This window comes from Phascolarctos cinereus, unplaced genomic scaffold (genome assembly GCF_003287225.1).
Source record: "Phascolarctos cinereus isolate Bilbo 61053 unplaced genomic scaffold, phaCin_HiC Scaffold_1;HRSCAF=81, whole genome shotgun sequence".
Lineage (NCBI taxonomy): Eukaryota > Metazoa > Chordata > Mammalia > Diprotodontia > Phascolarctidae > Phascolarctos > Phascolarctos cinereus.
The window spans coordinates 36,424,519-36,438,283 of NW_027555514.1; the positions used below are offsets into that span (position 1 = coordinate 36,424,519).

The window sequence follows — 13,765 nt, forward strand, 5'->3', positions numbered from 1 at the left end:
GCCTCACTATCACCTTAACTCCAGTGACCTTTTCTCATTACTTAATCCTTCTTTACACTCTTTGCAACATCAGTAAATCACCAAACATTTATTAAGCACCAGGCATTCTGTTGAGAGCTGGGGATAAGAAGAAAGGCAAAAACGTGGTCTCTGTCCCCAAAGAGTCCACACTCAAACAGGTCCTTCCTCTTTCTAGGTTTCTTATACCTCATATCCCACTACGTCCTCTATGATCCAGTCCTTCAAATCCATGGGTATGTACGATATGGAGAGTAGATGGAAGGTAATCTTGGAAGGAAGGCCCTAGCAGTAAGAGTCCCAGAAAAGGCCTCCTGAAGAAAGTGTCCTCTAAGCTGATTTTAGAAGGAATCCAGAGGCAGAGATGAGAGAGAGAGAGAGAGAGAGAGAGAGAGAGAGAGAGAGAGAGAGAGATGAGTGCATTGGAGGCTTGGGGAACAGCCAGGAAAGTCACAGATTTGGGGGATGGAGTGTCATGGGCAAGGAGCAGCAAATAGACCCATGCATCTGGATTGAAGGGCACATGTTGGAGAAGAGAGCGTAAGAAGCCTGGGAAATGAAGAAGAAGGTAGGCTGTGAAGGTCTTTAAGAACCAAATGGAGGATTTTGTGTATGTTCTTGGAAATCATGGGGAGCCACCAAAGTTTATTGAGTAGGGAAGCAGCAGGGTCAGACTGGGACTTTGACGACAATGGAGGGTGGATAGGATTTGGGGGGCGCCAGTCAAAAAACTATTGCAGTAGTCTAGCCATGAGGTGACAGGGACCTGTAGCAGGCAGGCAGCTGTGTGAGCAGAAAGAAGGGGATATAGGGAAGAGAGGGCACAAAGGCAGACAGGACTTGGCAGTCAGACAGCATACGTGGGGTGAGTGCAGGTGAGGAGTCAGGGATGACGTCCAGCTTCAGTGATTGGGAGAATGGTGGTGCCCTCTATGGCGAGAAAGAATTTGGGAAGAAGGGAGGGTTGGGGCCGGGGGTGAAGATAGTGATTTGTAGTTTGGATATATTGAATTTAAGGTGTCTGTGGGACATCCAGTTCAAGATGCCCATTAAGCAAGCATTTGGTGATCAGAGACTTCAAGTCAGAAGAGAGGTTAGCACCCAGTAATTGGATTGTGAATACTCTTCTAGTTCTAATATCTCTCTATAGACATATCAAACTCTCCCCGTCCCAAACATAACTTGTTACCTTTTCCCCAAACCCTCCTCCCCTTTTTCCTACTTCCCTTTTTTATTGAAGGCACTACCACCCTTCTAGCCACCCAGGTTTGAAACTGAGCAGTCCACTCAGACCATCACCTCCTTCCCACCAAAACCTTGGATTCTACCTCTGGAGCTACCCTGGTTTCTGACAGGCCAGCTCTCGCCTTACCTTACCTAGATGCAGTCATCTGCTGAACTTTCAGGCCATTTGCATGCTTTGCCATCCCTGCTGCATCCATCATTTCAACCTCCTACCCAGCAAACCTTGGACTTTGCCCTGGAACCAACTAGGCTCTGATGGGCCCACACTGGCTTTATCTTGTTCAAATCCAGGCCTCCGCTGCCCTTTCAGGACATTTCTACACCACGTCCCCAGAACATATCCACCACCACCACCCCCATCCCCTTCTAGTTCTTTTATTTGTTGCCTTCCCCCATTACAATGTCAGCTTCTTGAGAGCAAGGACTGTCTTGCTTGCTTCTGTTTTTATTTCCAGCACTTAGCTCAGTGCTTAGCACATGGTAAACACTTAATAAATGCCTTATCTAGCTGTCTAGCCTCAACTCTTCCCTCTTCCTTACCCCTCATATTCAGTAAGTTGACAAATTTTGCCAACTCTTCCTTTGCAATATATTTTGCATTCCACCCTTTCTATTTACTCACTTGGCTACATATTCTTTTTTTTTTTCTTCTTTAAAATTAAATTTTATTTTCTAGTCAACAAAGGTCTACCTTCTCACCTTCTTTTCTCTTCTCCCTTACCCCAGGATTGGGGGGGGGGAACCCTCTTTTACTAACATGTATAGTCAAGCAAAATATATTCCTATACTGGACATGTCAAAAAAAAAATGTCTCAATCTGTACTGAGTGATTCACCTCTCTCTCCCCCTGGAGGCAAATAGCAGGCTTCATCAGGAGTCCTCTGGAATCATGGTTGAAAATTGTGCTGATCAGAGTTGTTTGTCTTTGTTGTTTCTTTCTGTTGGTTCTGCTCACTTCACTCTGCATCAGTTCAGTTAAGTCTCCCTAAGTTTTTCTGAAACCATCGCCTGTATCATTTCTTACAGCACAGTAGTATTCCATCACATTCCTGTACCACAACTTGTTTAACCATTCCCCATTGAGGATTATGGTCTCTCTCAGTTTCTAGTTCTTTGCCACCACAGAAAGATCTAATATTTTTGTACCTATGAGTCCTTTACTTCCTTCTTTGAACTCTTTGGAGTATGCTGGATCCAAAGGCACATATGTACAGATTAATAGCCTTGGGGCATATTTCCAAATTGCTTTCTGGCATCAGCTGCCTATTGTTACTGAGGCCCGCCTGCATCTTGCCTGGACCACTGTGGGTGAATCCTCATGAGTCCCCAACGCTTCAGCCTCTTCTGTCTCTATTTCATCTTCCACATACTTAGCTGGCAACATGGTATTCCTGGCATACGGGCCTGGCTGTGCCGTTCCCCTGTTCCAGAAGCTCTCCAAGAAAGTCCTCTGTTTGAGACCCTTCACAGTCTCCCCAGTTCACCTTTTCACCCTTTACAAACATCTCATTCCAGCTGAACCATCCTGCTTGGTGGTCCTCTCACACAATATTGGATTTCTCATCACTGCCTAAATTGTCCTTGTCCTTACATACCCTAAGAGAATCCCTCACCTGCTCAGGGTGCTAATTCCATGCCACCCCACCCCAGGAAGCTGGAGCCTCCCCAGGATGTCACTTTATCGATATTTTGCATTTGATATTCTGTGGAGATGTTATGCCTCCCCCAATGCAATGCATAGTCTCTGAGGACATGGACGCCTACCTTTTTTTTGTCTTTGTATCCTCAGCGTGTAACATAGGGCCTGGGACATAGTAGCCACTTAATACTTGTTTGTAGATTGAATGATTGATTGCTAGGTGCTTAACAGATCCTTATTGGATGAAAGTGAATGAATGATGCAGCTATATTTGAAAATAAATCTCTATTGGACGCTAACAAAAGCAGGCATTTAAAGTTTTCTTTTATTCCTACTTACCTAAAAAATGGGTGTTTTAAATTTGAAAGGTATATGATTCTATAAGAAAGCCAGTTTTCTTCTATAAGACCAGAATGTAATTGTATGAGGAAGGATTTTAGTCTGCTTTACAAAATAGGAATCCAGGAGTATTGTATGTCATATATCTTCAATTAAAAGAGGAATATACTTCATATGAATTTCAGCTTTCAGAATCATATGAAGCAAATCAGATAAAAGATTAAAATGCTCTGCTGGATCGTTTGATTTTTCTTATACATTTATTTATACTGAATATGATATTTCACTGCCTCCTCCCTTCTCTGTCTCATATTTTTGGAGCTATTTGTTCTGCACCTACTAATAAAATTTAAAAATTAGGTCCTATCTCTGGAATCACAAGATTAATTTGAAAGCTTAAAACTTAAAATGTGTTCCCATTAAAGCATATACTATGTTGTTTATTCTGTTAACTAGATATCGTTTTTTCCTTTATCACATTACATCTACAAATTCCTTGTATTGCTGTTGTAATTAAGATTTTCTGAGGATTTTTTGTTTGTTTGTTTGTTTTATTTTCAGGCGATGGGTCCGACTGCTTTTTGGACGAGAATTCCCTCTTCAGGATCTCCTGGTTGTCTGGGATGCTTTATTTGCAGACAGCATCAATCTGGGCTTAGTGGACTATGTTTTTGTAGCTATGTTACTGTATATTCGAGATGCATGTGAGTATAAATTACCTCATCTGCACTAGAATAAATTAGTCTCTTTTTAGTTATTTTGCTTTTTTAAAAACGTTCTCTGCCTTTAAATATCTGACTTACATATGCTTAAAATTGTGTGATCAACAATTGATTGGAATTTTAGCTGAACATACTAAACATAATTTTTATTAGCCAGGGTGTATGTATTGCAGTAGGTAGTGTTTTAAGAATTTTTTAATATTTTCTGAGCCAGGTTTCTAGAAAATACAACCTCTGGTTTAGCCCTGCTCATTACAGAGAGCATCGGATCACATACACAAAAGACAGTAAGACAGACATGTACAGAGCTCCACCTTCTGACAAATGGGGGGTATCTTCTACAGAGCTGGAAAACAGTTTGTAGCACTGACTTTTTAACAATGAGAATTCCAGGCACCGAGGCTTGCCTTTCTTTCTGTTATTGTTCACACAGTATATTCCCATCAAGGTAGGAGAATGTGATCCTACCCATCTCCCAACTTAACATTTTGTAATCTCTGATTGACAAGAAATCTATGCATCCTATCTTGAGCAATCTTGTCAGTCTTTTACATGAAAAAGTTTCAAAGTGTACTTAAAATTTCCCCCAAAGGAGTTGTTTTCTTTCTAGTAATAATAATCACTCACAAAATGAAATTAGAGAGAAAACATATTGATAAGAATTAGCAAAAGATAATTTCTTGAGGAAATCAAGAAATAGAAGGCTATAAGGGGAGAAAAAACTCCGGTAAAAATTGTCCAATTTCTTGGGACATTACCTAGTGCTAGAAAGATAGATTGTTTGGGTAAAGGAAGATCAGGCCTTTGATTAAAGAAGACTGAAATGCATGTTCTGCTTATGACACATACTTACCCTGTGTTCCTGGGCTAGAACTGAATTTCCCCTTGCCCCCTCATAAGGTGCACAACAGTAGCTGATCTAAATTTGTAGCAGCACCAAAGAAATCGGAGATCCAGGCTAAAAGTAAAAATTTCCAATATTGACTGATTAAAGAATACTAATATCCATTAAAAGTTCAAGTTAAAATCTATTTCATTCTCGAAAAATGTATTTAAATGAATTTTGATTTTTTTAAAGTCCACAGAACAGTACGCTCTTCATACAAAATAAATTTTGTATCGGTCTTTGAAGTTTAACTAATTCAGGCTTTGTCAGGCTAAGTAAAAAGTTCATCCTAGAATTCTTATTTGTCAGGCAAAACTTACCAAAGAACAAAGGGATAACAGAAAGTATCTGTAAAGTGACAGGTCTTAGGATAATCAATTAAACCTATCTCTCATTTAAAAAATATATATTCTTGTGAAATACAAAAAAGGAAAATAATTAATGTCCACGAATCTTTTTTCAGGAAGTGACTTACTGCTGGTTATTATTTTCACAAATCTTAATGAATCAAATTGCTGTTGAAATTTATTCAGAATTTTGGAAACCTTTGACAAATATTTTCTTTCTTTGTCCTTTCTTAATTATGAACCTCATAACTGCTGCTTTTAATTAGTTGACTGACTTTATGGCCTGTGACTGTTCTTTGTTTTATTAATTTATATTCCAGTTAAAATAATAAGTTCCTGAATAGTTCGTTGATCATAGAATTGCTGAAATTTGAAACTGGAAAGAATTTGAGGAATCTTATATTTCAATTCCCTATTTTTGAAGAAGAGAAAAATACGCTCAGTGATTTTACGTGGTTTTTCTAAAGTCACACGGCCCATTAGTGACAGAACCAGAATGCAAATGCCCTGCTTCCCTATTGAATGATTGCTACAATTATACTGCTGCTATTAAACCACTGAGATCAGGGGTTCTTAAAATCTCTGGAGCTGGAAGGACCATCTGAGGCCATGTTCTCCACCTCCTCGTTTTACAGTCTTACACAGGAAATGCCAGGTTTAGAATGGAACCCAAGGCCTTCTCTCTGGATGATGCTGCCTTTCATTTTCACCAGGTGCTCTAGAGACAGAGAAGGCAGTAGTTAGAGGAGCTGGATTCAAATCTTGCTTCTGACACTTCCTGGGTAGCCTTGAACGATTATCTCTTCTTCTGCCTCAGCTTCCTCCATGTCAGAATTTGAGTTAGACCAGATAGCACAGATTTCCCTTTCACCTCGAGAGCTATGACCTTATAAAATTTTAGTTCTCATCTTCAATACAACTCATTTGAATGTAGTAGTAAAGGAAGTCACCATCTTTCAGCAGATGGAGCCACATAGAATTCAGGAATTTCATTTATAAACCTATTCTCCTGTGAATTTTCTGTATCATCCTGGACCCGTTATGGGCTTGATTTTTTTCCCAAGTTTTCCTAGAAGTTATAGCTCTATTTTAAAGGGGCAATAATTACATAGTATTCAAGTAGATGAAATAGTAATATTAATTTAACATCATAGTGTAGAATATCTACAGTCACTTGGAAACCCACCTCTTTGGACGACCTGATTGTGTAACCCCAAGATTTGTTGACCAGCAGCCTCATCACGTCTGCTGCACTGGGTGAGCTGATGACAGCTAGCAAGACTAGTGATAAAGATAATATCTTTGCGTATTAGATGTGTGAGTGAATTTTTTTAATATGAGATATGATTATATCCACATGTCAGAATAAGAATATTTTAGGAGACTTCACAATCAGCAGGTGAATTTTTTAAGCCGCAAAGACTCATGAAGACTGTCGTGTAGAGGTCAGTCAGTTGGAGAGGTGAAGGGTAATATCCAGATCCAGGCAATTACAGGTGTCTGGGAATAACAAAAAAGGACCAAACATTCTTTAACTTTCAGCAGCACCTTCAGTGTCCATATTACTTCAGTCAGCTTCAATCTGTCCAGTCTTATAAAATAATTATAGACAAATAGAATCAGGATATTGGAGTAAAAACACAGAAATCCCAGTGAAAGCCTCATGTTCTTTGTCCTCAGTAAGTTTATTTTGAAAATAATCTTTACAGTACATTACCCTAAATCATCTTATAATTTTCATGTTTCATCATTTAATTCAAGTGACCACCGAGGGAAAAAACACAAGACGACATTTTAAATACTTTTGCCACCAGTCATTTCTGACCTGCCTTCCTTTTGTCAGACAGAAATAGGAAAACTTAATCATCTTAAATTTCCATAAAATGTATTGTTAATTCAGAATTTTATAGAGGACTAAGAAGAAAATTTCTTCCAGAGACTTATAGAGCAAATAAGTTAATAAAAGGGATAAAAAGAATGTATGGAGAGTGGTTTAGTTTACTAAATGGTTGAATGAAAAAGGACCTGAAAGTGTTTTAAATGAGCTAGAGGAAAAAGGTTTGGATCATTGTGAAATGGTGAGCTGTGTGCCTGTCTGTAAAATGAGGATTCTGATGCTTGAGCTAATTACCTTATAGGACAGTGATGACAATTCCACTTTGTAAACATGAAAGCATTTTGTGATTCTCCGTTCCCCTAACATTAAAATAATGGAATCATGGACTATCGACCTTTATCATCTTCCTGCCATATTTTACAGTTGAGAAAACAAATTCAAAAATGTTAGTTGATATCCCCAAAGTCACAGCCAGGATTCAAACCCATGTATCCTGATTCTCAATATAATGCTTTTTTTGGTACCTTTTTTTCTGGTAAAAATATATTTCAATTATTTTTGTATAAACCTATGAAAAATATTTGCTTTTCTAAATCTTGGGCTATATCTGGATTGTAATCATAAGTGATGTATTGGATTCATTATTAAAACAACCTTAAACATTTATATGTCTATACCATCTAGTGCAAAATACAAAGGAAAATAACAGATTTAGATGACATTATTACAGCCTTCTTGAAGCCTAAAATCTATTAAGGAAGTAAGCTGACAGTTGTTGTGAGGCCAAATTCTACAGAAAATACCCATGTCCACAGCAGTCATAATAATAATGTGTTATCCCTATAGTACTAAAATTATCACAGGTACGCTTTTAGGTGTGTGGATTTTTCAAAGATACTTTCTCTGATTACAGTTGATATTTTAAATTATACATCTTGTACATGGAATGACATTTTTCCATAGCATATTTTGTGATATGTATACTTCTACTTCACTATTTAGATATGAAAACTAAAATACTGTAAGACAAAGAATTACTTGAACAATTTATCAAATTAGTTAGAATGATGAATTTGTCTTTTATTTTTCATAACCATTTTTTCACACTTCTCTTTTGGTAAATGCAGGAGTTTCTTGCTTGTCAGTTTACTTATTCCTCGTCATACCATTTGACCTTCTAGAGCACTTTTCAGCTTGTACAGCATTATGCTGAAGTCTTCTCACCCATTTCCATTCATGCTTTGATCTATAGAAACATAGTTATATTCTTATTGTTTGCTTATTGATTTGAAATTCTGTCTTGATTCTGGAGCTGCGTGGAAGGCCTATCTTTCTGTCATTGTCCATATGGCCTACCCTAAGATTTCTGTTTCTGTTCCTTCATTTTCTTGTTAAGAACATGCTCAGCATCAAGTCAGTCTGTCAAAAATAAATTCGTTTCAATTGCTAACTGAATTTATTTGACTTTTACAGGGAAACCTCACCCAATCAAGTCATAAATTCTACCTAATCCTTTGGTTTTTTCTTAAGGAGTGGTCCTTAATCTTCTTGGTCTTTGTTGTTTTCTTTGAATTTTAGATATCAGACTGTTATCAGAGATATTTGATATCAAGATATTCTTCCTACAATATATTTTTTCTTCTGATTGCAGTTGTACTTATTTATGTAAAAGGTTTTAAAGTTGTATATTTTACCTTTTATGATATCTTATAACCCATTTTCCAGATTAGAGCTCTGTCTTCTACCCATAATCACTAAAATTTCAGCCTTCTGTCTCCTCTATTTTTTTTCCTGGCAGAACTTCTTATATTTTGGTTGTTGATCCATTTGGAATTTATCATGATATATGGTAAAAGATGGTGTTTTAAAATTATTTTCTGTCATATCGATTTTGAGTTTTCACAGTTCTTTCCCCCCAAAAGGCTTCTTTTTCCAAATAATAGTTAAGTTCAAAATTCTCTACCTATTTGTTTCTCAATCTAGATCATATAGTCTATTCAACTAATTCAAAAATATTTCCTAATTTTTTCCAGTGCCAAATGGTTTTAATAATTACATTTTTGTAATAGGTTTTAAATATGATAAACCCTATCCTCCTTTTTAATTTTTTCCCAATTCCCCTTGAAATTCCTGACAGCTCTAAGAATTTTTAAATTTTGTCTAACTCTATAAAGTATCCCTCTGGTAAATGGATTCAAAGTAGCAATAATCTTTAGGGTAATTTTAGTAACATCATTTTTACTTTATTGGCACAGTCCAGTTATGAAGACTCAACATTTCTCCAATTATTTTGGGGTTTTTTGTATAAAAGTTGTTTTGTAATTGGTTGGTCAACTCCAAGATATTTGATTTATTAAAAATACATAGAATTTCTCTTCCTCCTGAATTTTGTTCATAAAGTTAAAAAAAAGAAAAGCTGATGATTTTCATAGATTTGTCATCTGTTTACTAAACTTGTCTCATTTCATCTTTTCTTCTTCTCTTTCCCTGTTCTCATCTTCTTTTTATTATCTTCTTGCTAGTGTTAGCATTTCCAGCACTTTGTCAAATCATAATAAAGACCTTAGGCATCCTTACTTCACCCTTTATCTTATTAAGAAAGTGCCTTACTCTTTCATATCTAGTGCTAGAGCTTAATTGTAGATAGATATTTTTGTTCATAAAGGGAAGCTTCTTTTATTCCTTTGCTTTGTTAAAGTTTTTTAAAACATCTATTTTACCAGAGGCTTTACCAGGTTTGTTGATATAATAACATACTTTTGGTTCACATGATCGTGGTGCTAGTTTTCCTAATGGTGAATTAGCCTTACTTTCCAGTACAAATAAAATTTGTTCACATTCAACATGACTGATTTTTAAAAGACATTTTTTATCTTTTATTAATATTTGTGTCTAATTTTCATATAAATATTCATTAGTGACATTGCTATTTAGTCTTCTGTCTCTCACTTGTTTGGGTAACTTAGTCCTTTGATATAACACAATTAATTTGGCTCTTCCTCTTAGGGGCAGAGTTGCCATATTGTTTTCTCTTTCCTGTGATCTTTTACATGGAAGATATAAGGAGGAACGGTACAATTTAAACATCCTTTAAGACAGTTTATAGCTTACAATTCTCTAAAATCCTATTCTCCGTGTATGCTATTGTCCAGTGTTTCGCATTTTTCTCACAGTTCAATACTTAGATTTTAGTCATGAAGTTAAGGTGGTTTTACCTTGGACATGCATTATAACTGAAGAATGAAATCGCTCAGGTTCAGCTTCACACAGAAAATTACTGTCCCGTCGCTTCATGTGGTCCAAGTTCTTTATGACAAACATATTTTTTAACTATGTAGGTTACTGCTGTCCTTGCTTTAAGAAATCAGCTCTAGCTGTCATATGCTCTTGCTTTAAGGTGATAACTAATTTCTCTTAGGGCCAGACCTTTCCTCAACCCTAGTTCACATCTCCTGGATATTTTATTAGATGGAGACCAACGTAGCTGCTTATCATTTTCCCTCTTTTCCCTTTGGAAGACTGTATAATTTAATAAGATCTTTTTCCAATGGAAAAATAGATATAGGATAGAATCTTTAATCTTTTTAAACAGTTTGTATCACTTGAGTTTTGAAAGCCTTCTCTGGTTAAAATGATTTAAAAGTGCAACATGATTTCAGTACCCTTCCATCCCAACACTTGTTAGGCAGCTAAGCCCTCCATAACCCCCCCCGCCCCGTACCTGGAGTCTCCTTTCTTCTTTCCACCCCCCACATACTCTGCAGTCCAGTGATATTGGCCTTCTGGCCAGTCCTCAAACAAGACCCTCCATCTCTCAGCTCCAGGCACATTCTTCCCTGTCCTCCAGGCCTGGAGTGCTTTCCCTCCTCATCCCCATCCCCCGTCTCCTGGTTTACTTCAAGTCTCAGCTAAAATTTCACCTGTAAGAAGCCTTTCCTGATACTCCTTAGGCTACAGCCTTCCCTCTGTTGATTATCTCCAATTTGCCTATCCTGCCTATATCTTGTTTACATGTAGTTGTTTGCATATTGTCTCCTCATTAAACTCTCTCTTACCTTTCTTTGTATACTCTGTGTATAGCAAGGTGCCTGATGCATAGTAGTTGCTTAACAAATGCTTCCCGTTGGCTGACTGACCTACTTGTGTATCAGGTTCTGTCATAGGCTCTGAGGATTCCATATGTACCCTAATAAGTAAATGTGAACATATGAAAAGTAACTTGAAGTGATTTCATAGCAACATAGGTTTAGACCAAGAAGAAACTTTAGAGTTTCTCTAGCCCAACTAACCTCATTTTTCAGATGAGGAAGCTGAATCCCGTGGAGGTCACACAGGTAGCGAGTGGCAGATTTGAACCTAAATCCTGATTCCTGTTTGCACTGTAAGAATTCTGAACAAATTAGCAAGTTGTAGGTGTGCTTCTTCCATCCAATTAAACAGTCACCCCAAGAGCTTCCTTTCTTTTCAATATCACAGTAGCTCCTGTCAGTTCTGGTTAAAGAACTCAGGAGAAAGAATACACTCATACCTCAGGATCATGTGAAATCATAGACTGAGCTTTACTGTTAAACACACCACTTCCTATAGTAGTACTTCTGTCAATGTCCAGTGATAGCACCAAGACCCCAGGTGGTGTTGTGGAAAGAGCAATTGACTTGAGTTTGAATCTCCTTACCTTGCATCCAATGGTTGCATGACCCTGGGAGAGTCATTTAACTTCTCTTAGCCTCAGTTTCCTCATCGGCACAAAGGGGATAACCCCTGTAGTGCCTCCCTCAGAGGGCTGGTGTGAGGAGATCAGTCACATACGTGACGTGCTCTCTGCAAACCGGAAGGTGCAAACATTCCCTGTTCTTTGGTCCTAAAGAATAGCAGGCTCTTTCAGCTTGGAGAACATCACCCGAAAGAATTATAGACATATTCTGAAACAATGACAGGTGAATGGAATGATTGCCCTTTGATGAGTTACTTAGCACCACTTTAACATATGAGGTGTGACTGTAATGTAATGATATCAATTTCCATAAGCCATATACAAAAGTCAGCCTCACTTTGTACTTCAGAAGGCAAATTTACACACACCTCTCAGGAAGTTACAAATGTAGTGTTGAGGCTTTATTTTGTTTCTTAACTTGTATTTTAATAACAGTGAAAAACTTGTTTTATCCTTGCTTGGTCAACAACAACTTGACCTATAGATATGCATGTTAATCGTTGTGACACAGCCCACTGAGTTGGGCTTTTTTTCGTCCCTTAACTGTGCTGTTTTAGGTGACTTAAATAAATGCTGCCTGCCTGCTTTCCTCACGGAAGTGAAAATGGATACAGAACAGTAACTCCTAAGAACTTTCGTCGCCAAAGCAAGGCTGCACAAGTCCCCTTCGTCCCATTGTACAGATGGAAGTTCCAGAGCATTTCCACACTCCTTTGTTCTTTCCTCCTTCGCCACTTTCACCGTCTGTCCATTTGACACTCTGTTCTTCATCTCCTTCCTTATTCAGTATCTTTATCTTCCCCCAACTACCTCTTACTTCATCCCCTCCTTCTCTCTTCAGACTCCTTTTCCCATTCCCATTGCCATGCCATTTTCTTCCCTCTACACCTCCTTATTGGTTGTCATTATTGTTGTTTTTATAAATAGTATTTTATTTTTTCCAATAACATGTAAAGATAGTTTTCAACATTCATTTTTTATAAGATTTTAAGTTCCAAATTTTTCTCCCTCCCTCCCCTCCCCAAGACAGCCTGAAATCTGATATAGATTATACCCTACAATCATGTTAAACATATTTCCATATTATTCATGTGAAATTTAAAAAAAAAAAAAAGGGAAAAACCAGGGGGAAAAAAGTGAAAATAGTATGCTTCAATCTGCATTCAGACTCCATAGTTCTTTCTGTGAACATTGATGGCATTTTCCGTCATGAGTCTTTTGGAATTGTCCTGGATCGTTGTATTGCTGAGAAGAGCTAAGTCTGTCATAGTTGTTCATCGCACAGTGCTGCTGTTACTGTGCACAGTATTCTCCTGGTTCGGTTCACTTCACTCAGCATCCGTTCATGTATACAACTCCTTATTTGGAACAGAACCAATCCGAAGACCTCAAGGATGCTAGCATCGGGCCTTCACTGGGCAGAGCCAGCCCCATTGCTAGGACAAATGCATCAGCATCTTCCAAGTTCTGCCTCCATATTTTACTTCCAGACTGTGACGGGAGCAGGCTAGCGGAGAAAAATTTTTGGGAAGGTGAGGAAAAGGAGGGGCGGTGTAGAACAAATGGAGCCCTGTGGCTGGCAGGCACTTAGCAACTCCTCCACATGGGTCTCTAGTCATTTCACTAGGATGTCCTCAGTAGAATTTACACTTGTTGTCCTGAGTGCTGGATGTCCCGTCATCCCCCTTTGCTACTTGATGGCAGTGCCATAGTCATAGGTGTGTGGGGGAGCTATACCAAGCATGTGCTGGGCCATTCCAGTGTGCCAGAGATCCTAGAGCCAGCACTGGGAGCAGTTCTCCCAGGCTCCAGTGCCCCATCGTTGGTGCAGGCATCATAGATACTCTGTTTCCTTCTTCCTCTTGACATTTACTTCCCCTTGGCTCTGGAGAGGGAGGGAAAGGAGACATTCCTGGGGACTTGGTAATCCTGACCCTCTGTGGTGCTACCTCACGTGTCCGAGTGGCACTATTTGGTGGGGCCCCATTCTTGTTAGGGTCAGTCAGGCTCTCTCCCCT

The 13,765-nt window shown here is 38.3% G+C and overlaps 1 protein-coding gene across 1 annotated transcript in view; it reads left to right on the plus strand.

Annotated features, from left to right (window-relative positions):
* The window catches only part of TBC1D5 (TBC1 domain family member 5), a 613,691-nt gene that overhangs the window by 473,599 nt on the left and 126,327 nt on the right, over positions 1 to 13,765 (plus strand). Inside the window, 1 exon segment of the mRNA XM_078151425.1 lies at positions 3,803 to 3,945. Coding sequence (XP_078007551.1) covers positions 3,803 to 3,945 — 143 coding nt within the window.